The sequence below is a fragment of the Podarcis bocagei genome (assembly GCF_964188305.1).
Source record: "Podarcis bocagei genome assembly, chromosome: 4".
Lineage (NCBI taxonomy): Eukaryota > Metazoa > Chordata > Lepidosauria > Squamata > Lacertidae > Podarcis > Podarcis bocagei.
The window spans coordinates 86,625,718-86,651,092 of record NC_138128.1 but is presented as its reverse complement, the minus strand read 5'-3'; the positions used below and the strand labels follow the sequence as shown (position 1 = coordinate 86,651,092).

The window sequence follows — 25,375 nt, the reverse complement described above, 5'->3', positions numbered from 1 at the left end:
GAGTAATTTGCACTACAATGCTGGCAAATGTTCATGAGGATTTATTTATTTTTAATTGAAACTGCTGCAAAAAGGTGGATAACTGGATTTAACGCTGGAAACAATGAGTAACAGAGGGTTCATTTTAACCTGGGGAATATTGTGTTATAATTTCCTGATTATAATACTAGAGCTTCTGTCTAATTTTATTACAGTGGTACCTCGGTTTTCGAACATAATCCATTCCCGAAGTCCGTTCGAGTTCCGAAACATTCAAAAACCGGAAGCAGAAGCCTCAAAACACAAGCCTCAATACGGAAAACTCAAAATGGAAGCTGTGTTTCCTGTTCGACTTCCGAGGCGCATTCGAAAACCGAGGTACTTACTTCTGAGTTTGGGTGTTCGAGTTACGAAACATTTGACTACAGAGGCGTTTGAAAACCGAGGTACCACTGTATGTTCTTTTCACACTGTAGTATCTGTTGTGTGATGGAACTGTGGCTCTGTGATCAGTATGTTGCCATGTTGCACTAAATTTCATTCAAAACATTGAGCGTGGTATGCCACTGGCATGCCCTCATGCTTTCTGCACACATGTCCTTCTTTATCACTATGATTCACCCACAAAAACAACAGGGAATAACTCTATGCTTGTCTACTGCTCCACATTTCATCACTTTATGTTCATGATTTTCTGGGTGAATAGGGTGGCAAATGGATTTTTCCCCCCTGGAAGCAACTAACATGGAAACAAGCACTGAACTTCCACTATATTTTCAGTAGCGTTTTACATTAATAATAATAATAATAATAATAATAATAATAATAATAATAATAATAATAATAATAATAATAATTTATTTATACCCCGCCCGTCTGGCAGGGTTTCCCCAGCCATTCTGGGCGGCTCCCAGATGATTAAAAACAATATAGCATCAGACATTAAAAACTTCCCTAAACAGGGCCACCTTCAGTTGTCTTTTAAAAGTAAAATAGTTGTTTATTGCCTTGACATCTGCTGGGAAGGCCCTCTGCCTGGTTCCTTGTAACCTCACTTCTCGCAGCGAGGTAACCGCCAGAAGGCCCTCGGCCCTCAGTGTCTGGGCTGGATAATGGGGTGGAGATGCTCCTTCATGTATACAAGACCGAGGCTGTTTAGGGCTTTAAAGGTCAGCACCAACCCTTTGAATAATAATAATTATTATTATTATTTATTTATACTCTGCCCATCTGGCTGGGTCTCCCTAAACAGGGCTGCCTTCAGATGTCTTCTAAACATCAGATAGTTGTTTATTTCTTTGACATCTGATGGGAGGGCGTTCCACAGGGCGGGCGCCACTACCGAGAAGGCCCTCTGCCTAGTACATGATGTAAAAGCAAAAATATAAGACATTAACAGGGGATGCCCTCTCTAGGACCTTGAAGCTCCTGGGGGGTGCTTTTTCAAGCTGTAGGTAGTCTGGGTGGTGAGACCGCAGTTTCGCGGTCGCGGGTGGCAGTTTTAGGCTTTGGGTGAAATCTTTTAGTCTGACTATCAATAAGGGGGTGAAGTGGTGACTAACCCCCTGTGCAGCGGTGATATCAGGGTTCCCCGTTAAGAGGGGCTTTGAGGGGAGTCTCTGGCCTCAAGCGCTCAGCTGGCAGTCCTTGAACTCCCCTTAACAACGTACACACACTACAGCCAACCCGAGTGCTGCTTTTGGCGCCAAAAGGGGGTGGAACAGAACAGAGGAATCCCCACTCACGTGTGTCCCAATGACACACGTGGTGGCCGGAATGGAAGCCCTACGCAAGTGGGGAACACCTGTAAACTGCTCTGTAAATGCAGTCTGTGAGAACCTGCAACTGACAGGTTCATCCAGCCCTAGCAACAGCAAGGCCCCTGAAGGATCTGTTAAAGAAATATCTGAGCATGGGGGGAAATGTATAAATAATTACATGAAATCTAATGAACAGATGATAATATGTTTCTTCCCCCCACCCTTGCTTAATGATTTGCTTAACTGGTTTTCTAAGCAACAGCGTAATATGAATGGCCCCTGCACTGATTGCAGGAAATAAATTTGTTTGCCCCAGCAATCCTTCAACAGACTGGATGCACACAGCTTCTCCCTTTGGCTCTACACACTACAAAACAGTGTCTTGTGAAGAGTGATCTGAAGTGCAAGCAAAGAGGAGGAGGAGCCACAGGAGAAAAGGGCACTCCAGGAAATGATGCCCCTCTCTCTTCAGTTACACCAGCCACGATCAAAACACACTTTTCTATATGAAGGGAAATCAATGGTTTTATTTAAAAGTCAATTATTCAGTCACTTTAAGAGTCCAGGAATTTGGGCAGGGGGAGAAATGTCACCAAGTTTTGCACTTTGCAGTGTGTCACCTTAGAGCAGTTCCTGATGGGTGGAATTGCCCTAGGATAAGGGACAGACAAATATAGTTGAAAACAGAAGGCCCCCAGCGACATTCCTTCTCCCCTTCCATAGTGTGTGGTTTAAGGGGGCCACCAACCTTTTTGGGCTGGTGGGAACATTTGCAAACCATTTGCACTATGCACACATCACAATTGTGTGCGTGCTGCAACCTATTCAATTGCCTGCGACAGAATGCTTCTTCTGAATCTACTTTCAGTGGGCAAGGTGCCTGGTGGGAACCAGTGGGAGCGTCTGGGGTGCCTGCCTGCCTGCCTGTGGGCATCACACTGGCAACCCCTAGTGCAGCACAATTTCATGTCCTCGTGTCATTACACTGTCCAGGATGTGTGCGCGCACTGCTGTTGCGCTGTGTTCTCAGGTTTTTATTTTAGGTTCCATCAGCCTCCCCACATCAGATTGTAACTGCTGTCAAAAGCAGGGGCTAACAGGACTGATCAACTAGATACGTCCTAATTTTTATGTCCCTTTACTATGAAGAAAAGAAACCGAACAGAGCTACGTTAGAAATATAGGGTCATATTCAATTAGGTTTCACACAGTGTGGACCTATGAAAATTTATGGACTTAAGGTAGCTATGTTAATGAATTTTAGTAAGCCTACTCTTAGTAAACTTAGTTGAATGCCACTTTTGCATTAAAATTCTTATGCTCCACTGTTTGGTTCTTAGAGGACTTGGGGGAGGAGAATCATTATTACATAACTTATCAGTGGACCCCCCCCTTTTTTTCAAAAAATGGAGGGAAGTCTTCTCTTATTCAAAAACAAAACTGATACACTTTAAGACCCACCTACACGCTTGTTATTTGGCAAAAGTACAATACCTAGATTATTTAATTATTTGAGGATTGTTGGATTGGGATGGATTATTATATTACTTTGAAATGCTAGAGAAATAGCTTTATGGCAACTGCAAACTACAATATGGCTTCCAGCCTAAAGGTAAAGGTAAAGGGACCCCTGACCATTAGGTCCAGTCATGACCGATTCTGGGGTTGCGGTGCTCAACTCGCTTTGTTGGCTGATTCTGGCGAACCAGAGCAGCACACAGAAATGCCATTTACCTTCCTGCCGGAGTGGTACCTATTTATCTACTTGCACTTTGACGTGCTTTCGAACTCCTAGGGTGGAAGGAGCAGGGACCGAGCAACGGGAGCTCACCCCATTGCGGGGATTCGAACCGCTGACCTTCTGATCGGCAAGTCCTAGGCTCTGTGGTTTAACCCACAGCGCCACCCTGGCCAAAAACCCAAGTTATTTAAAAGGATCATCACCTCTCATAGGAACCTGACTGTCTTCATTAGAGGATCTGCTCCCTTCACTGGAGACAGAATAGGTGGCAACCAGGGGCAAAATCTTCTCCTTAGAAGAACACTGTCTGTAGCAGGGGTGGGGAACCTGAGGCAAAGGGTGAAATCTGACCCTCCTGGCCTCTACTTGGCTCTCAGGGCTTTTCCCAGACCACACCCTCTCTCTTCAGGCTACTCCTTGTACTACTGACTCTTGTTGGTTTTTTTAATTTCTGGATCCAAGGATAGAGAGTGTGTGATTGTGTGTAGAATCTTGCCTATTGGACAAAGGTAAAATTTGCATACATTGCTCCACCTATGTTTGCATCTGGCTCCACCCTCTACCTTCACCCACATCAGACTGACCAAAAAAGAATGCAGCCTTAGGGAGTGATCTAATTTAGTATGCCTATTTTACTTCTATTTAGTAAACTAAGCAGAAACTATGAAACTGCCAAGCTTGCCCAAGCTTGTACATGCCATGGGCACCCATTCACTGTTACTAATGAACTTATGAAATGGAGAGAAAATTCCAAGGACGGGAAAAGCACTGGGAAAAGTTCTACCCTGCATCACAGGTTGCACTCTGAAAATCATTACTACAGTTTTAAATCCCTGCTGGAGTGGTAAACTTAGCAACTGCAGCTATTTCCATCTTTCTGCCCCGCCCAATGTCCATTTGTTTGCTAAAGGCCTTGGCCCAGTGTACCTGAAGGAGCGACTTCACCCCCATCGTTCAGCCTGGACACTGAGGTCCAGCTCCAAGGGCCTTCTGCAGTTCCCTCACTGCAAGAAGTGAAGATACAGGGAACCAGGCAGAGGGCCTTCTCGGTAGTGGCACCCACCCTGTGGAACGCCCTCCCATTAGATGTCAAGGAAATAAACAACTATCTGACTTTTAGAAGACATCTGAAGGCAGTCCTGTTTAGGGAAGTTTTTAATGTTTGGTGTTTTGTCGCTTTTTAATATATTCAAATGTGAGGGGTATAAATAATTTAAATTATTATTAGTATTATTATTATTATTCCCTTCTAGGAGCAGCACTCTAGGTGTGTTACAAATAGGCAGAGGACAGGACAGACAAAAGGACAAGAAGTGGGTAGAGGAAGGTATGAATTCTCCCACTGTATCAGGGCATTTAAAGGTACAAAGACAATCTTGCTGTCAGACTTGTTGTGCAGTAAGGGCTTTTAAGACGAACATAAGAGAGACTAAGATATTTAGAGCTCTGAGAAACCATCTACTCCAGAATCAAATGGAAAAGTATGTTTGTCATTATAATTCAGAGGCAAATATTGTTTCAACAAGCACACAGTGCTGGAACCGGACTAAGTTATTTGCACCTCAGTGGAATTTAAGTCATGAATAAATTCCCAGTGGGAACCTAAGTTCAACTAATTTAGGATAAGACCAATTGTTAAATCAGTGCAAGAAGTCTGAATGCCAACACTTCTGCAAGCATAAGCACAGAGGCTCAGCTGCTACCAGTTAATAATAATTGTTCCTGTGCAACATCTACCACAAGCACAAGGCTTGTTGTGCCGTGTTAATGAGGCAGAATGGCGGTTGCATGACTGGGCTGCAACAAATGGGTATCACCCTTCACCTAGTTCTAACCTACTCTCAAGGTTCCATCAATCTCTCCTTGGGACATTCAGAGTAAGACTGCACTGTTGGTTTATCTAACAAACAAAATGGTCCTTGAAAATGTGGAAAGAGGGGTGATGCCACACTGCTTTTAAGCTATGTTTGCTTTGAACTGCGCTCTACAAATGTAAAAGTGCACCAAACAAATCGAATCAATGAATGAATGCCATTCAGTATTAAGTTTGGCAAGGCAGAACTAGCTGTGAAACTGAGTGAAAAATAAGAGTATTTCACAGAATTTAGCAAGAGCAGTTAATTGCCACATTTATTAATGATTCAATCCTATGCACGTTTACCTGTAAGTAAGGCCCTTCTGAGTAAACATGCATAGGACTGTCCTGTAAATCCCTGGATTTTCTGTGAAGTAGAGAAAGGATGACTCTCAGGATTTCTGCTCTGGATAAAGCAATTAACTAGCCATTACCTGAATAGCAGCAGCTGAAGAAATTTAAGCATAGCTTTTGTTCATATTTGATAATTAGACAGGAGTCTAAACCTTGTCCTTTCAGTGCCCCGAGAAACTGTGAAATTAATCACTGTGCAAAAGGTTAAGGGAAAATACATTAATGTCTTATCTTACCTTGTTTTAAGGATATTCAGAAACTGCAAAATTTCTGAGAACTGTATCAGCCTAAGAGCTCGTAAAAATCTTAAACCTGCAATTTCAAAAGGGTAGAGGGGAAGAGAAAGAAAGAGAGAGAAAAATAATCAGGTTATTTTATCCCTGTATGAATTCCAAAGGCAGCTGTGAAATCAAAAGTCACTAACATGGTGAATATCAAATACCTCTGAAATGTTGCTCCATATTGATCAGCCCCAAAGCTTAGCCAGCTATTTTCAGAAAAGTATAAATTTCTTTTGAGAAAAGTGAATATGAACCATACAAACACTTAATGCATTAAAACTATTTTAACTATAAAATGCATAGAGGATAATGTGTTCTTCCAATGATATATTCCTGAAAGCTCTTAACTCCCACCCACCCAAAGCTTCCTGAAAAAAATGAGTGATTATGGGCAAGTGATCAGGAAACCTGTTTTTAAAGAGAACCAGAAAGTACATACTCATGATTAAGATAATACTTTATGACGTAAAAATCTCTGGTTGACACATTCTGCATGATCACAACAAACTCCCTAAGTTCTAACGGCTCTCCAATAGACCATGGCTTAATTTAATATAGGTTAAACTATACTACCACTTTTTAGCCAATGCAATTTTTCTAAGAAATTACATTTTTATTAGTGAAGCCAGGTTGTATGGATAGCAACTCTACGGATGACTGCACAGGGACAGAGAAATACTGTAAAAGATTAAAGGCTTAAATTATTAAGGGAGACTTATGGTGATAGGAAACAATTCTGCTGCAAATCTCTCTCACAGGAGTTAAAGGTACATTGGGTATTATACAGCTTATAAAGGAAGGAAGGAAGTTTAGAGGACAAATTTGTGTCTTTGTGCAGTTGTGCAGAGCACTGCATAATTATGTGCTCAGTGTCGCTTTTGCTGAAAATCACGGTGCATTATATTTTCCCTATGTATCACCACCACTCGCTCCAGCAGAAACACAGCCATCTAAGTTCATTATCAGTTTGGAAGTTAAAATCAACAAATAAGGTACTAGTTCCAATATACTTGGGGAACTCTCCAGGTATGCATACATATGGAAGTTTTAAATTAAGAAAGAAAGAAAAGTTTTGTTTGTCTACAAAAAAAAAAGAGAGAAAGAAAACAATGTCCTGTGAACTTTCTGAAGGTAAAAACCTAAGACTCTTACAGCTTACGACAGGCATTCTGGAGAGGGTGAAGTTGAGCATCCCTGCACTATATAGGAGCAAGATAAGTGAAAAGGGAACCTATTACCTTTTTCACTCCGCAGACCTTCCAACTATACAGTGGTACCTCGGGTTACATACACTTCAGGTTACATATGCTTCAGGTTACATATGCTTCAGGTTACAGACTCCGCTAACCCAGAAATAGTACCTCGGGTTAAAGACTTTGCTTCAGGATGAGAACAGAAATCGCACGCCAGCAGCATGGCGGCAGCAGGAGGCCCCATTAGCTAAAGTGGTACCTCAAGTTAAGAACAGTTTCAGGTTAAGAACAGACCTCCAGAACGAATTAAGTTCTTAACCAGAGGTACCACTGTATAGCAATTTGTGACCTTTTCTAGTACTATATATATATATCATAGCACAGGAAAGTCTTTGGGAGGCAGCATGGCAGTGGAAAATAAAAAGGTCTCTGTCCATGTGTTCCATTCTTCCCCCCCCCCAAACCCCACCACAACCTTTTCCTCATGGAGAGATGCCTGAACAGCACGCAAGGATTCAGTTCAAGGCTGCAGTGGAATGTGAAACAGGTGGGACAGTTGCGGTGGCCTTCCACTGCTGTTTGCTGGGATGGGGAAAGGGCAGAGAAGAGAGCTCTGAGCTGGCAGCATTTTCCCCCTGCAGGTGTGTGTGTGTGTGTGTGTGTGTGTGTGTGTGTGTGTGCACTCCTGCAGGGCACTGCTGCTGCCAGCCTTGGGCTCCCCACCTCAACAAGCAGCCCATGGGGGCAGTTTCACCGGCTCACGAGCCACCCCTGAACTGAGCCGCCCGCTTGGTGAGTCCCCGCGCACTGTGCTGAACCGGTGCAGTGCAGCAGAGGAAATCACATCTGCACATGCCCAGATGCCGGAAATCGTGGCCGCACATGCCCAGACGACAGAAAAAACACACACGCACAATCCGGCCCATGGAGAGATCTCCACAGGACTTGACCAGCCCAGGCAGGTAAAACCTTGCCGACCCCTTCTCTAGCTCAACAGAGTTCCACTGCCAAGCGGGCACCGCTGTGCCATGACCCTAGTTTCAGACTCCTCAACTTAAAGGGCTGAAGGGGAAGACTTTGAAACAGAAAGAGAGAGCATGACAGGGTGCTCTCAGATGACCCTGCTGGACCAGTGCCCCTGCTTCAACCTAAGGTTGTGGCACTGCTCCCCTCCTGCATCTCACAGGATTACTGGAGGTGGTGGGGCTCTTTCAGTACCACCACACCTTGCAGCACAGGGGTTACAACACACTGCTGCTACCCACCCTGCTCACTTGCAGTTTCTGGGTCCAGCTTGGCCAGAGCCCCAAATAGGAGAGCTTGCCTTCTGCAACATTTTGCTGCAGATCCCACTTGCAATGTGCCTATTTTTAAAGGCCACTCCAATTTCTGCCGAGCAATCCAAGATTCCAGGGGTCTTGGCACTTAACCATCTGTTCCTTTTGGTAAAAATGAGAAACAGGAGAGGCTGTGGTGTCTTTATGAGATATGGTCTATTTGCACATATTTGAGTCTGGATAAAGAGTGAGGGTTTGGGGCATCACGTTTCAAGAGTGGCATGCTTCAACAGCAGCGCAGCACTGGATTCAAAGACAGCCCAAATGCCATTTCTGTGTCTCTTCCACACAACTTCCATGGCATTGGTCCCAACCTCTTTCTTCCCCAAAACCCTTGCTAAAAACGTAACCCAAGCCTCATGCAAAAAGAACATTTTTTCCTGTGGTGACATAACCCCTGACAACTCCCCCCCCCCCATTTTCTTTTGCTAACTAACACACAGCTGGGGGAGGGAATCAGGACACTGAATGTCCTGATGTGTCGGCTTTTGCCAGGGTAATGACTTTTGCATCACCTGTTTAGTTCTTTGCTGGCGCCTCTCTCAGCTAGTCTCCAGATAATGCTTGCTTACTTGACTTCTTCTTCTTCTTCTTCTTCTTCTTCTTCTTCTTCTTCTTCTTCTTCTTCGCTGAATCCATTGATCAAATCCCACATTTACTAATTTCAGAAATTATGGGGAGAACCTGGCATCCCATAGTGCACTAACACTTAGTGGATCTAGAGTGAGATTGCATTAGATAGGCCCAAGTGCCCAGTGGATATTTAAAAATAAAACTTTTTATTTTAACTTTTGAGCAGCAGGCACCCTCCCAATGTTATTCTCACAGCTGCTTTTGATGCTCCTCTCAGCTCCAACTGTGGGCAGGAGATGTCTATATCAGAGGATATAGTTTTGTGTGCAAAAAGCTAGCATATCCTTAATAGCACTCTAAATCCTAAAGCTAGAAAGGCCCTAAGGTATTCCCATTATTTCACCTAAAGCATATTTGAAAAAGCTTCCAGCCTAGTCTTGAATAATTAGTTGATTTCGCTGTAATTAATTCCTCTATTTAATAGTGGAGATGAAAGGGGTCCTGGTAAGCTTACATAATTGTATGCATGAAAAACGGTTTTATTATAAATGTGCTCAGAACATTCAAATTAGCTGCTTAATAAAAACAATAATGTTTCATTGATGTTTTCCATGTTTATACCACTTCCAATTACTGTCATGTAAGTGCAACCTACCATCCCTTAGAGAAGGTATATTTTATTATAATAAAGGCAAAGTAGAATTCGCCATGTTTGAACTGTGCATATGCAACAACAACTACAAAACTGAAAATACCGGACAGTAACTTTTTATTTGGCTATGTCCCGGTTGGTAGGGAAATGTTGTACCAGCAGCTGAAAGTCCTGATGAAATAATCAAAATATGAAAGAGAACAAAATTCCAACACTATCATTTGGGGTGGTGGTGGTGAGGGTTTTATTAACTACGAAGCATTTTGGAGATCATTTTAATTCTCTCCAGCTTGAGAAAAAACACTAGTGTATCTCTGAATGCTTAGAAGTGCAAAGAAAAATCCCTTTTGAGATCATAGCTTTATGACATTAACTTGAACAGGTCTTTGGGGAGAGTGTTCGGTCCAAAACAACACAAGCTAATGCCCCCTACAGCCTCAGACCAGACTTTTATTAGAGAGTTTCCTCTTCCAACTTAAGAAGAAGAGGGGAAATTTAGCAGGGGTTTTGCCTGCCAGATGTAATCCATCAGTGAAAAACTGTTCCAGGCTCCTCCTTTCAGACCAAAGCAAATGTTTTGTCCCCTGTGAAGAGTGGGTCTGCAGAATCCTCCCCATCTTTTCATCTTTTCCTAAGCCCTGATCCAGAAATGCAGATAACACATCTTTTTGCAGCCTTTAGTTCTATTCCTATTCAGAATGCTTTGCTGCTAAAGCAGATATGCTATTTCATTTTCTTAGTATCAGACCAGTGCAATGGAGCTGCAAATGGGAAAATATTTTTGAGGGGATACACCTAGGGATGTTGGAGAATTCCACTGGAAACAGAGATAGGAGTTAGGAGTTGCCACAAATTATGTGCTTGCCCAAAGTCAGGAAGGGAAATCATGCAAGTGAATGCAAGTCATATTCGCTAATGTCAGGGGTTTTTTTAGTCCACAAATTATTAGCATTGACATTGACATTGGCACTGGCATTATTATTATTATTATTATTATTATTATTATTATTATTATTATTATGTTTCCCCTGAAATGCATTGAAGTTAGCTATGTAATGAATTATTTTAGGGGATAGTCAGATGAATAACGTATGTTTTAGCAGAAGCCAAACTGTAGTGGAAGAGAAACAGTGTTGACTGCAGTAAACACAGGACAGGTTTGAATTTGCAGCCTCTCCCTGCCTCATACACAGGATAGCAAATATTACCTAATAGGCATTACTGAAAGCTGATGGGATGAGACTCGTGAATTGAATGTAAAAATTGAGGGGTATAACCTGCTTAAATGAATAGACCAAACAGAAAGGGAAGAGGAGCAGAATTATATGTAAAGGATGTGTACACTTGTGAAGAGATCCATGACCTGAGCACAGAAGGGAAATTGAAAGTATATGGGTAAAAACTGTAGGAGAAGCAGTGACCTTACTGTGGGTGTCTGCTATAGACCACCAAGCCAGACTGATGATTTGGATGATGCCTTCCTAGAGCTGATTACTGAACATTCAAAAAGAAGAAAAATGGTAGTCATGGGAGACTTCAGCTACCCCGGTGCCTGTTGGAACTCAAATTCTGCCAAGAATGCAACAGGGAGGAACTGATTGACAAAGTGGAAGTACTGGGAACTTTGGGAGGAAGTGATCATGTCCTCTTGAGTTTTGTGATACAGAGGCAACGGAAGGCTGGGTGTAGTCAGACATGTACTCTGGACTCTAAGAAAACTGATTTCAAAAAGCTTAAGCAACTATTGGGTGAGATCCCATGGGCAGAAAAACTCAGATAGACAGGAGTCCAAAATGGATGGGAGTTTCGAAGGGAATACCGAAGGCACAAATACAAACAATTCCAACAACAGAGAGAAGTGGGAGGCTTCTAAAGAACCTGGTGTGGCTGCATAAGGAGCTTACAGATGAGCTGAGATTTAAGGACGACTTGTATAATAAATGGAGGAAAGGGGAAATCACAAAGGAAGAGTATATATGAGTAGCCAACAGCTGCAGGGAGGTCAGGCAGGCCAAAGCTCAGAATGAGCTCAGGCTTGCAAGAAAGGTTAAATATAACTTTCAAAGGTTTATTTGGCTATGTTCAAAGCTAGAGGAAAAACAAGCAAGGAGTAGTCCTCTTCATGGAGAAGATGGAGAAACGCTGTTGGGTGACAGAGAGAAGGTGGAACTGCGCAACACCTGCTTTGTGACTGTCTTCCCCCAAAAGGAAAGCAGTGTCCAACCTGGTGATAACAGAATAAACGATGCAAGGAGGGAGTTGCAGCCCAAGATAGGAAAATATGTGGTAAGGGAACACCTAGCTACTTTAAATGAATTCAAATCTCCAGGGCCTGATGAGCTGCACCCAAGGGTACTAAAGGAGCTTGCGGATGTAATCCTCAGCCCCTAGGAGTTTGCTCCTAGGGATAGTGATGAATACTCTGTTGTTCTATTCCATCTGAAGAGGACAAGGGAATGGGGCTTAATCGCTCAAAAGCATGCACAATTACACCACTGCTTTTTTAAAAAAAACTTTCCTGAAGATACTCAAATATGCTGAAAGGTACTTCGGGACTTATATCCACCACAGCAAATACCTGGTTTTTACTTTGAGAATGGGAAAATGACATATATTCACCGCCTTCCTGGCTACAATCTAATTCTCATGTTACTAGGACCACCAGTACATGGAAATTGCATCGTTTTCTCTTAACAGAAAACTCGAGTAGCCACAGGACAAGGGGAGGCCTCAGCACACTTAAGTGAGCCCCATGGTATGCAAAAGAGCAAAATCTCAGTGCCTCCCACAACCCAGTGAAGACCAAGCCTGCTGAGCGGCTTCCATGAGTCACAAAATACTGATTATCAGCTGGAAAACAAAAACAGAAAACAGTGGAAGAGGCGGAAGGAAGGAATTGATATGTTCGAGTTCCTTGCAGCTTATGGTATCCTGAAAAGGCTGGCTCTCTGAACATTATTGTTGCAGGAGTCATGTCCCATATACACACAAGACCTGGACCCTTCCATTTGTAGAGTTATTTTCTCTTCCACTTAGTAGGAGTGCCCCTGTCCAGAGTCCCTGCCAGCCAGCCAGCCAACTCCTCTTCCTCTAGGACTCTAAAAATTGTGAAGAAGAAGCAAGAGATAAAACTTCTCCTCTCCCCAACCCCCTCACTGGACTTTTCTGTTCTTCTTCCCAACTGACACTCAACATTCAATGGGTGCTGGGCATTCAGCCCTCATAGGACTGGTTTGTTGTTGTTGTTTTTTTGGGGGGGAGAACAGTGTTAGAAACTGAGATATGAAAGCTAGGAGCTAAATAGTACCTTCAACCTAGGTTATGGGGGCAACAACGGAATGTTTAGCGTACTTTTTTTAAAAAAAAACAAGAATACAAAGCTGGAAATGAATGAATGGCAGCTAAAATATGGTGTTCATTTTTCACATGGTCTAGTCCTTCCCCTGCCCACCCCTGTAATATTCTTAAGAGGGTCTCTTCTCCAGTCTTCAGACAGTAGCTGGAAGTGGGGAGGCAGAAAAGGTCCCCCTTTCCTTCCACTCTTCAGTTTTAATCTGAAATCTTAGGCGCAGTACTGCACCCAGAGCTCAGGAACTGCTCACACTAATGAAATTCCCTGTCGCAAAATGCACCTAGAACAAGGGGAATTTCAAACACGGGGGAAGAAGTGGTAGGCTCCTTAGGGTTTACTAAGAATAACTTCTTCTTCTTCTTCTTCTTCTTCTTCTTCTTCTTCTTCTTCTTCTTCTTCTTCTTCTGCTGCTGCTGCTGCTGCTGCTGCTGCTGCTGCTGTAAACCTTAAAGTTTCCCTGATCACACCAACACCTACCTCTTGTTTCATAGATTCATAGAATTGTAGAGTTGGAAGGGACTCAAGGGTTATGTCATCCAACCCCCTGCAATGCAGGATCCCTCACCCAATTTGAAACTGTCCCGGACTCTTTGCAAAGGTGCTAGCAGTTTTATTGCTGCACCACTAGGAGGCCCAATTTGATTCCATTTCTGCCAGGACTCTATCGCTTGACTGCATGTTTGTATGACATATAAGACAGAACATGAAACGCTTTGCAAAAGGCAAAACTTAAAAGTCAAAAGAACACTGCATTTAATTTATAGTACAAAGGAAGCAGGTGCATGACAGGAAATGTATAACACAAGAACTGTGGGAAACGTTCATGGATCTATACTTGTGAAAATATAATAATCAAGCCCTCACCCAGACCCGCCTTCTGCCATTAAACCCGGTCTTCCAATAAAACCACATCCCCCATTTTACAGAACAAAAACATAAAAGCCATCTATCTGGTGATACATTACGAGGGGGGGTGGGTGGGATAATGACTCTGTTTAAGAAAATGTCTCTAGGCATATAGATGAAAGCACTGCAGCCTTGCAAAAGCATCACAAACTAGTGGGGGGGGATCTGACTTGGAAAACAATAATATTTGCATCATGCATTCAACCACAGACAAAATCACACAGGGCAAGGAAGTAAATCAACTATTTCAGTTATTTATACCTTACCCCAGTATGAGCCAACTTTGTAACAAGACACCAAGGTCTGTCGATACGTATTTTGCTCTTCCTTTTCAGAGGCACTATGCCCAGGTTTGACTCTGTATCCATTTTTGAATAAATCTCCATGAGACTTCTTACGACGCCGGGTAGTTTTGTATGTTTCCGTCCGTGTACCCCCTGTGGGGTTGTGATAGACCAAAATCTTGCTGGGAATCATCGCAGCAGAGCTTCAGGGTTAAGGGAGGGGAATTCAAAATTTACCCGAAAAGGTGTTTCCTCCAAGGTGTGGGCAAAATTTGCCGGAGTGTAAAGTCTCTCCCCTCCACTACACACTAAAAAGTAAGGAGCATAAAGGAAGAGAGGTTGCTGAGAATCAGCCACTCATGTTGGAATATTTTAAGTTGTGAAATAATTAGGAAGACTGCATATTCTGTATTTGATATTGTTACCAAAAATAATTTTAAAATGGCACAAGCAAAGAAAGGAGGGGGGAGGTAGTGCCTGGAAGAGGGAGAAATAGAACAAATTTCTATCCGAAATTGTGCTCTCTAAAACGCAGAGAATATCACGCAAACAGGGACCAAACTGCTATGGCAGAGAGACTTGCTGTGCAGATGCTCCTCTTGTTTGTGTGCTACCCCAGGGCTTAAAAGGCATCTCCTATCCGGATATTGCCATATAAGCTTCTTTCGTTTCCCCTCCAAACTGCGTCCTCCCCAGGAGGAGAAAACAGAACAGATTACCGTTCCAGCAAAAAGGAGATGCTTTGATCCACAAATCCACAGGCCCACCCACAATGCCACAAAATGTATTTGGTTGTCACGGAAATTGTTCGTTTGACAGCATTACATGCCCTATCTCAGGTTAAAGCCTGCGCACTGCAGAGAGGTCATGTAATCAGCCAACTCTTACAGGATTTAGTCCTTATGAATTGGGGAGGGATGTGTGTGTGTTGTGTGTGTGTTGTGGGGGGAAACCTTCAACTAATCCTCAGTTAACGACAACTGGAATACCAAATATTTTAAGCTATAACAAGGAGTGGCTAGAAATAAACAGTATTCAATTAAGTTTTGATAGATGGTACCTTATTTGCAATCTCTTGTTTCCACCTAAGGCCTTACCCAACCCATTCAGGTTAAGAAAATGATAGTGAAAAATTATTATTTTTTAATGAATGCTTGTTTTGCACAAAAGAAAAGAACCAAGGCTCCCCACAGCTGTCAGATGCTATGGCTTATGCAATCCATTATGAATTCAAACACAGTGGGGGTTTTTTCTTCTTAATCTCCACTTTCACATAAAAGCTGTCATCCCAACCCCCAAAAGCTGGGCTAATTCAGAGGATTGCTTATCCTTACATCTGTTTCCGTTAGCAAAAGCAAAAGAGGTCTATCAGTGGTTATTTAACATTCTAGCTAAACGAAACGTCCTTGTTCAGAGACAGCTCAGGCATCCTGTCTCCCCCATGTGATTAGAATTGTTTGCAGGAGAGCAAGTGCTTGTCTGTTATCCATGCCCCCTCCATTGCATATCTCTTGCCCAGCCCCGCTGACCTCCCTACACTACACTACGAACATCAGCAGCTGGGAGCCTTCTGTACTCCTGAAGGCCCCCCCCCATCAGGGCTCTAAGGCTCCCCACCACTAAAATTCACCGTTTAGCACATGAAGGGCGGTGAAGCCAGGCACAGGATATGCTGGGTGGAGACAACCAACACCCTCTTCTTTCTTTAATGCAGTTCCAATTGCAGGAATTGCCAACATGGTGCCTTTCAGTTGTTGGATTGCAACTCTCAGCATCCCTGACCACTGGTTCTTTTGACTGGGGATGATGGGAGTTGGAGTCCAATGTCATCTGGAAGGCTGCCCCTGCTAGGAAGTAAAGGAAAACGAGATGTTCCTTCTCAGCAAGCTAACCTTGCAACAGAGGTAGGTCTTTTTAAAAAGCCACCCACCAACTAGTATAACTTTCTGGAAAGCACATTTGCTTCACAGAAAGTCGTACGTCAGCATGACTTTTCTATTTTTATCTGGCTGCTGCCAGCAACATAGCCCTAAACCAGGACCAGGCTCTTCAGAGAGGTTTTAACCTATGGACAGGACAGAATGTCAAGAAGGAAAGGAGGACGAAGGTAAGGGGCAAAGCCTGGATTATGTTACAAGGCACCATTCGGAGGAAGATGACCAGAGGCATCTCCTGTAAATCACAGAGAACTAGTCACAAGGAGAGGGTGGATGGATGGATGGATATACAAATTAGAGCAATGTGGTTGGGTCGGTTCGATATATACCTTGGGAAACTGGGCTGTAATCAAAATGGAGTTCCAATCCTACTTCTACAATGGACTCAGATGAGTGGCCTAAGGCATTTCTCTTCAGTTAGTGGGTCATTGCCCACAAGAGAGCCATACCTCCATGCTTCTGGTGAATCCCACTACTAGTGCCACTATCATCTTTTCCCTTTTTGTTAGGGATGTGTGTGTGTGTGTGTGTGTGTGAGAGAGAGAGAGAGAGAGAGAAGAGAAAAAGAGAGAAATAGATAAAGCAACCCACAATAACCTTGGATCTGAAGAGGTAAAATACTATTGGTCTAAGCAATGAAGTGGGGCAGTAAATGTTATGTGTAACGTTATCCATTTCACAAAGGTTATTAGTAACATTTAACAGATGCCAGATATAAATACAGTATTTCGCAAGCGGGGCAGTTTTCAGTATTATTTACTGAATTCATGTAAAGCAAACATGCTTTTATTTCAGATCACCCTCTAGGGCAGCCTTTCTCATCCTTGGGTCACCAGAGGTTTTTGAACTACAACTCCCATCATCCCTGAGTACTGGGCCTGCTAGTTAGGGATGATGGGAGTTGTAGTCCAACAACAGCTGAGGAGCAAATGTTCCAGGGCATTAAAAATAATAATCAAGTGTGAATTGGACATTTTCAAATTCAAATTATAATCCATGCAATCTGCATAGCCATTTTCTAATTCTACGTGTCCCCCCCCCCAAACCTCCCCCAGCAACCCTCCCCTCGTCACTAAGGGTTCATGATTGCTCTTCCACATCTTAAAACTGCCCGCACTGTTTCATATTTATTCTGAAGTTCATTCACACTGAGTTCAATGGAATTTATCACAACTACACATGCACACAATTGAAACCGAATTCAACAACATAATAATTATGTCTTGCCCTTCCAAACTTTCAGGACACATACATAGTACAATTTATATCTTAGAATCATAGAATCATAGAGTTGGAAGAGACCACAAGGGCCATCGAGTCCAACCCCCTGCCAAGCCCTATCTGAACAGGGCTGGAAGCCTGCCTCTAACCATGAGTTGCAGGGATTATTCATTAGAATCAAGCACTACCTTTCAAGAAGTTCCTCCCTCTTATGTAAAACTGAGCAGGTAGCTTCTTCTTCTTTTCAAATCAACTTAATAATTGCCTAAATTATTTATTAGAAGCAGCATTTGGCATAGCAACACTCAGCTCAACTTTAGAAATATTTGCAGCAGCATACACAAATCAAATACCGGTAAATCTTTTTTGTACTTCATCAAAACTTCCCATGAAAAGGAACATTCATTATGGTTGAACAACTGTTTAAATTCCTGCTTTCTCGTGGCTCCAAATATGTGTCTTTCGTACTTGGGCAAAACTGTGTTCCTGGAGAACTGGTCATTCTCCTACCTATATGAAATGACCAATTTCCATAAAGCACAGTTCTGTCCAGGCTCAGAAAAGAAGAGTGACAAGCAATATGCTTGGTGGTTGCAGGAATTTGTGCGCACACACACACACACGCACAAGCACACATATATAATTTTATTTTATTTTTACAAACAAAGCTGGCACTGCGAAGTAGTTCTGCCCTCTAAGGTCATTGATGGCCCCCTCCCCAAAGCCTTTTCATATGTACAACTGAGAAAATATTCCTTCTGTGTCTGCATATTCTACGATCTCCAAGCTACAAATGTCTTTTTCTGTAAATACCACCCTCTTAAAGGATTTTCTGGAGTGTGAAGTTGTGGCACCATTTTTGTGTCCTGAAGGACACACTACCCATATCGCAATATCCAGAGAAGGGCATAGGATGTGAAGGGAAAACTGAAGGGAGGTGGAAGTCAGTTGGTTACTGTTGTAGTGAAGCAGCTGAAGAAAGAGGAAATCAGTGACAGATAGGCATTAAGAAAAAGCAGAGGGGCAAATGAAAACCAACTTTTTTTTTTATTAACAGAGAGTCTGACTGCTAGCACCCTGCTAGTACTGAAGACCATTGACAGGGTGGTAGGAATGGGAGTCCCTCCAGTTTCTGACGAGTGAAAGAAAATGAGACTTGTTCTGATCCACAAACCTATGTGTTTTTTCTTTGGAAGCCCTATGCGGCTCCTGGCAGTACAGCCTGGCTTCGCCCTCCCCAGGCTGGATACCTGGAGAACTCCGCCTACCTCAGCCAATTGCCTAACCCCACCTGAGGGAGGTGTTAACAGGGGATCGGGCCAGGTAAGGGGAGGGACCACCCTGCCCACACAGTAGAGGGTGGATCTTACCTGGGAATTGTCAGTTGGCTCCAGAGCTTCTCCCACCCTGCCCTCCCTCAGTTAAGCCTTCTTTTGCAGGTTAACCTCTTCTCCACAAGTATGCGGGTACTGCTACGTCAGGGTCGCCATTGAAGGGCTGGAAAGGAATTTTCCTGCATTGGCAGGTTTTGCCTTCCTCGTAGCAAAACGTCACAACTTTCATGGTTTCAGGCCTTGGGCGGAATCCATAGTCTATCTTCCCTAAATGGTGGGGGGGTGAAGCGGTGACCCCCCCCCCGCAGCAGCGATCCCAGGGTTCCCCGTTAAAGGGGTTTTGAGGGGAGGCATTGGCCATAGGCTGAGAGGTTGTCATTGCTCTCCCCTGCGACTGCGGCGAAATGGGGGGGGGGCGGGCTCTCTGCTTGAACATATGTTCTCCAGAGCCAGCCCAATCCCCACACATTCTGGATAACCCTGACATCCCCCAGATCCCCGGCTGGGGACTGGGAAGGATAAACGCCCAATGCCTAAGCCAAGGTCTCCCCACATCAGAATCTTAATAAAGTTGTGGCCAATTTTAATCCCATAGCACGTTGTCTTGAGTCATTATTCCACTCGGGAGTCGCCTGGGGTTGGGGGGACTCCGCCTGTCCATGTAAATAGGGGCTGCATGCAAAAGATGCAAGGGAGCAGGAACAAATGAAGAAAGGTCCTGGTGCTTAATTTCTCAGACCTCCCCACTTTTGCTGTAGAAAATTAACGCAGAGTATCCAGAGGCCTATCCCCAGGATGAGCAGAAGATGACAGTGTGCAGCCGTCAGAGCGAATTGTTTGGAGGCAAGAAGCAGCAAGGGGTGGAAATGGGGCCAGTTATTTAGCTCCTGCTTCCTCAATAGCATCATGCGAGATGACTTGAAGGTTCACTAGCTGTCACTCTTAATCATTTTAGATTAGAGCCTGTTAAGTTAACTATTCAGTGTCAAAAGCATTTAAGGGCCAAACTAGACGCGATGGGGGCAACTACATGAATTCATCCACGTGTCTTTCTTTCTTTTTTTTAATAAAAAGGAGCAGTGTGGGTGAGGGGACCTGAGCTCCCGTCCCTATCTATGTGCACTCAGTTGCTTCAACAGTTTTCACTGCCTAGTCCAGCTTTCTTGCAGTAGCGGTGATAAGCTGGGGAAGAAGTACGGTACTTTAAAAAGCAACAGAGCACAGCAAGGTAAGACAGAATGGAGAGGAAGGTTTGGCTTCTCTCACCTGTATGGTCCTATCTTCTCCTCACTACTCTCTTGCCTTGCATATATTTGTGTTGTTTTACGTGTTTTGGATTTTGGAAACTGCCTCGAAATATCTGATGAATGGTGGTATAGAAATGTTTGAAATGTATGCATACATACACGGGTTGCTCCTGTGTTTTTCAAACTTGGGTTCCCCAGCTGTTGTTAGACTACAACTCCCATCACCCCTAGCTAGCAGTGGCCAGCATTGCCCTCTCATGTCTAGTTAGCTCTGGCCTCAGGCAGATGCATGTTTTCAGCAACTTTGCTGAACATTTTGCTGGAGATGATCGCAACTCAGTTGTGATCAGTGTAGAGAGCTCCAAGCTGTTGGAGAAGGTACAGTGGAACCTCGGGTTGCGGAAGTAATCTGTGACGGAGGCATGTCTGCAACCTGCAGTGTTCATAACCTGCAGTGGCTTCTGGGTTTCCTGAGGTCCACACATAGCTGTCAATTTTCAGATTTGAAAATAAGGGATCAGCAGCCTCACCTATCCCAGGGACAGTCTACGGGATATCTAACAATCCGGGATAGCAGCGGGAAGCAGCGGGAAATGGCACTGGAATAAGGGAATTTCCCGCAAAAAAAGGAATGGTTGACAGCTATGGGTCCACAACCTGAAAACATGTAACCCAAAGCGTTTGTAACCCGAGGTACCACTGTAGTTAAAAAAGAAAGGGAGACAGAATGCCTGTGTGTGTGTGTGTGTGTGTGTGTGTGTGTGTGTGGCTGCAGATGTTGTCTATTCACCTTACGTTAATTCCATTGCCACACACATTCTGACCACATACTCTCAACCACATTCTTCCCACAACTAGTCAGGCAGAAGCTACTACATAGGTCTAGAGTTGAATCTAGGCAGTCATGGTGAGCAATGAAACTGCCAGTGCAATGTGGCAGGGATATCCTAGATAGCTGAGGAATGGGGCTGTGTTTTCTCTCGAATTACCATATTTTTCTGTCTATAAGACTCCCCCATGTATAAGACACCCCCTATTTTTGGGGACTCAGATTTAAGAAAATGAAGGGAGATGGCCCAGAGTATAAGATGCCTCCTAATTTTTGACATTATTTTTTAGGGAAAAAGCCTAGTCTTATACATGGAAAAATACGGTACCTCAGTCGCCAGAGGACAGGAAAGCAATGCCAGGATGCGCACCAAAAATACTGAGGACAGGAGGAGGTTCATAAAGGTTCTGGACTCCCTCCCCACCAAAATGAAACAAAAGCAAAAGCCCAGAAACTTTCACTCTTAAAAAATCAAAACTTGTGGCAATTTCGAGCGACACCAGCACTGTCTGACTCAGAGAACAATTCCTCCAAGACCCTGCCTCCAATGCTATTAGTCACTTTATGACATCTGCCTGGCTTGAGGTCTGCAAAACTCTTTGTGACCTTAGAGATTCAGCTGCAGGCGCTGAAATGTCGCAGTTTTTCTGGCTGCCATTGGTTTAGCTCTGCTGACATCACAATCTTTGCTGGTCTGATGTCACAAACGGGGCATGTCACATGCCATCTCAGGTCAGACGACTGACTGCTTACTCACAGTTGAACACATATTGTGCTGTGCTCTGTTACTGATACAATTACTAATTACTAATTACTAATTACTACCCAGCTTTTCTTACTGCTGGTGCATAAGCAGGCAAGAGCACAAGGTGATAGAGGGATGAATCTCAGGAGAATGGGAATAGAGGTGAACACCAATGGGGAAAACAGGCGTGATGGGAAAGGTAAGCAAACAAAGAGGCTGGAAAATATGGATGTTGGGTAACAGAAGTATTCTGAAGGTGTCCAGATAACCAAACAGACAAGGTCAAAATGTGGCCTTTGCCCAAAGGCACAGGGCTGATCCAGGGATCAGATCCTTAGGAGGGAACTAATGGAGTGCTTGAGTGGATGGAATTGTGCTGGAATCTGGGAAACATCAATGGCCACAGTGTCCTTGCGGATCCTCCCACTGTAAGACCCATCATAGAACTTCTGCCCAACCCAGATGTACCACAACTCCCACCTGGACCAGCCAACATGGGGAATGGTGAGGGATGAAGGCAGCTGTAGTCTAACAATATTTGGAGGGCACTACATTGAGGAAGGGACGCGGGTGGCGCTGTGGTTAAACCAACAGAGCTTAGGACTTGCCGATCAGAAGGTCGGCGGTTTGAATCCCCGCGACGGGGTGAGCTCCCGTTGCTCTGTCCCTGCTCCTGCCAACCTAGCAGTTCGAAAGCACGTCAAAGTGCAAGTAGATAAATAGGTACCACTCTGGCGGGAAGGTAAACGGCATTTCTGTGCGCTGCTCTGGTTCACCAGAAACAGCTTAGTCATGCTGGCCACATAAAGTGAGATGAGCGCCACAACCCCAGAGTCATCTGCGACTGGACCTAATGGTCAGGGGTCCCTTTACCTTTACATTAAGGAAGACACCAATTTGCACACAATCAAGATCAGTTACAAAAAGAAAAGGGAGTGAATTTCTCTGGCTAGCTACTCTTTCCCTTTTGATTATTATAATGCCCCCCTCTTGTCTCCATGAAAAGGGTCTGCTTTTGTGCCATATGTGACAGTTTGAAAAGGACATTTCATTCTCATTCATCTCTGTCCCATTCTCTCCATTATAGCTTTTTTAAATCACCTAAAGGATTCAAGTGGTTGTTCAGCTGTTTGGTGACAACAAAAATCCGCTGTCTGCACTTTCATGGATTATAGCATTGCATAATCTTTTTTTTTTTTTTTTCCCCAGAAAAGAGAGAGAGTTTGCCTAACTGCTCTCTAATCTTTCCTTGTATTTATTCCCACTAATGCTCTCTCTTGGGGTAAAATTATGAAATAGTATTCAGAAAGAACATTCCATTGCTCCTCTTTCTGAAGGGTGCTTTCTGTATGGAGCACAAATGCCAAAAGCAAGCGAAGTCTTAAGAACAGCAGAACAGAAATGAAACATATGCAGAGGTTCTCAAATAAAGGTTTAAATTTTATTTTATTGATTGATTTAATTGATATACCACCCTAAACCCAGAGATCTCATCTTAAAGATGTAAGTATTTTGAAACTACTACTGCAGAAACATGAACAGGGGACCTGAATGGATGACTGCTATTTGATTCCTCTCAATCTACCCAGATCTGCCTAGATTGTTTGTGGAGTGGAATGCACAAGGCAAGGAGTCAACCAGAATGCAGATCATGATCTACACTATAAATCTAAATCTTTTGGAGATTTACCATACAGTGGTACCTTGGGTCACATACACTTCAGGTTACAGACTCCGCTAACCCAAAAATAGTACCTCAGGTTAAGAACTTTGCTTCAGGATGAGAACAGAAATCACACGACGGTGGTGCAGCGGGAACGGGAGGCCCCATTAGCTAAAGTGGTACTTCAGGTTAAGAACAGTTTCAGGTTAAGAACGGACCTCTGGAACAAATTAAGTACGTAACCAGAGGTATCACTGTAGATTGTCAAGGATTTCTGAGACCCAATTGTTTAAAAATAGCAATAACAAATCAACACCTACTATCTAAATTAAGCTCATGAAGTGAAGAAAGCTAATCAGGAGTGGTCTTTTGTGTGTGATTTAGCTGAGATACCTGCACTGAAGGGGGTTGGACTAGATGACCCTCAGGGTCCCTTCCAGCTCTACAATTCTATGATTCTATGAATCAGAGCAGCCTGGCACAGTGCTATTGCAGCATCTAATTCCCCTTGCTAATGTCCCTCACCCACTGAAATTGCTTGCTTAGGTTCCAGTGAGCTAGATCTGTGATCTTTGATATGCGCATTCTCAAAATAAACTGGGAGGAGGGGTAATTCATAAAATTCACCCTCTATTAGTTCAATTTAGATTTTTTAAAACATTGATGGGGGAGGGGAAAGAAGAGCAACTCCTGTGCTTTCAAAGTGTTGGTGCTGACCTTTAAAGCCCTAAATGGTCTTGGCCCAGTATACTTGAAAGAGCGTCTCCACCCCCATCATTGTGCCCAGACACTGAGGTCCAGCTCTGAAAACCTTCTGGTAGTTCCCTCACTACGAGAAGTGAAGCTACAGGGAACCAGGCAGAGGGCCTTCTTGATAGTGGCCCCTGCCCTGTAGAACGCCCTCCCAACAGATGTCAAGGAAATAAACAACTATCTGACTTTTAGAAGACATCGGAAGGCAACCCTGTATAGGGAGGTTTTTAATGTTTTATCTTTTACCGCATTATTATTATTATTATTATTATTATTATTATTATTATTATTATTATTATTATTATTTGTTGAGAGCCGCCCAGAGTGGTTGGGGAAACCCAACCAGATGGGTGGAGTATAAATAAAAATTAAATTATTATTATTATTATTATTATTATTATTATTATTATTATTATTCAGACCTGACCTGTTTCAGGATTACCCTTCCACTGGGACAATATAATACATTTTCAGGTGAAATAAATATAAAACAAAATACCATCTTACTTATTACAAAGATTTTTTACAGAAACATATGTCAGAACAAAAACTGTCTCTAACAAGCCAAATTAAAAACAGAACAAACATCTATACAACAATCCCTGAAACTAATGATATGAGGTGTTCTTAACAACCCTTTAAAATAATATCTAGATTGTAGATGGTCATGATATAGCCACATATCTATACAGTGGAACCTTGGAAGTGGAACACCTTTGAACTTGAATGTTTCAGCTCCCGAACGATAGAAAACCAGAAGTGATTGTTCTGATTTTCAAATGATTTTTGGAAGCTAAACATCTGGCACAGCTTCCACAGCTTTCAATTGGCTGCAGGATGCTCCTGCAGCCAATCAGAAGCCATGTTTTCAAACTGTTCCAGGAGTTTAATGGACTCCCGGAATGGATTAAATTTGAAAACCAAGGTACGACTGTATATGAAAGAATGCACAAAGATGAGAAAATAGTCATCTAGCAGCTTCTGTCAAGTGCATAAACCACCATAGTAACACTTACACTGGGGAATATTTTTGTTGTTGCAATGAACACCTGCAGTTGTTCTAACCTACCGTATTTTTCGCTCTATAACACGCACCCGACCATAACACGCACTTAGTTTTTAGAGGAGGAAAACAAGAAAAAAAATATTCTAAACGAAACAGTGGATGTATGATTTTTGTGGTTCATGCTGTGGCCACAGACATGTGATCTGACAGTGAGTTTGGAGTAGCCCAATGCAAAAATCCTGAGGATCCATGTGGATCCATGCTTTGTAACCACATTTTTTGCACCACTGCGACCCTAGGCAACAGTGGGTGCGTGATTTTTTTGGTGCAGGCTGTAGCCATGGACATGCTATGTGATCTGATGGTGAATTTG

General features: G+C 43.3%; 1 protein-coding gene across 15 annotated transcripts in view; it reads right to left on the bottom strand.

Annotated features, from left to right (window-relative positions):
- The window catches only part of KCNMA1 (potassium calcium-activated channel subfamily M alpha 1), a 566,228-nt gene that overhangs the window by 218,811 nt on the left and 322,042 nt on the right, over positions 1-25,375 (bottom strand). For all 15 annotated transcript variants that reach the window (XM_081191549.1, XM_081191547.1, XM_081191548.1 and 12 more), the window contains exon 6: positions 5,926-6,001. In XM_081191549.1, the coding sequence (XP_081047675.1) occupies positions 5,926-6,001 (76 nt within the window). The remainder of the gene's footprint in view (positions 1-5,925; positions 6,002-25,375) is intronic.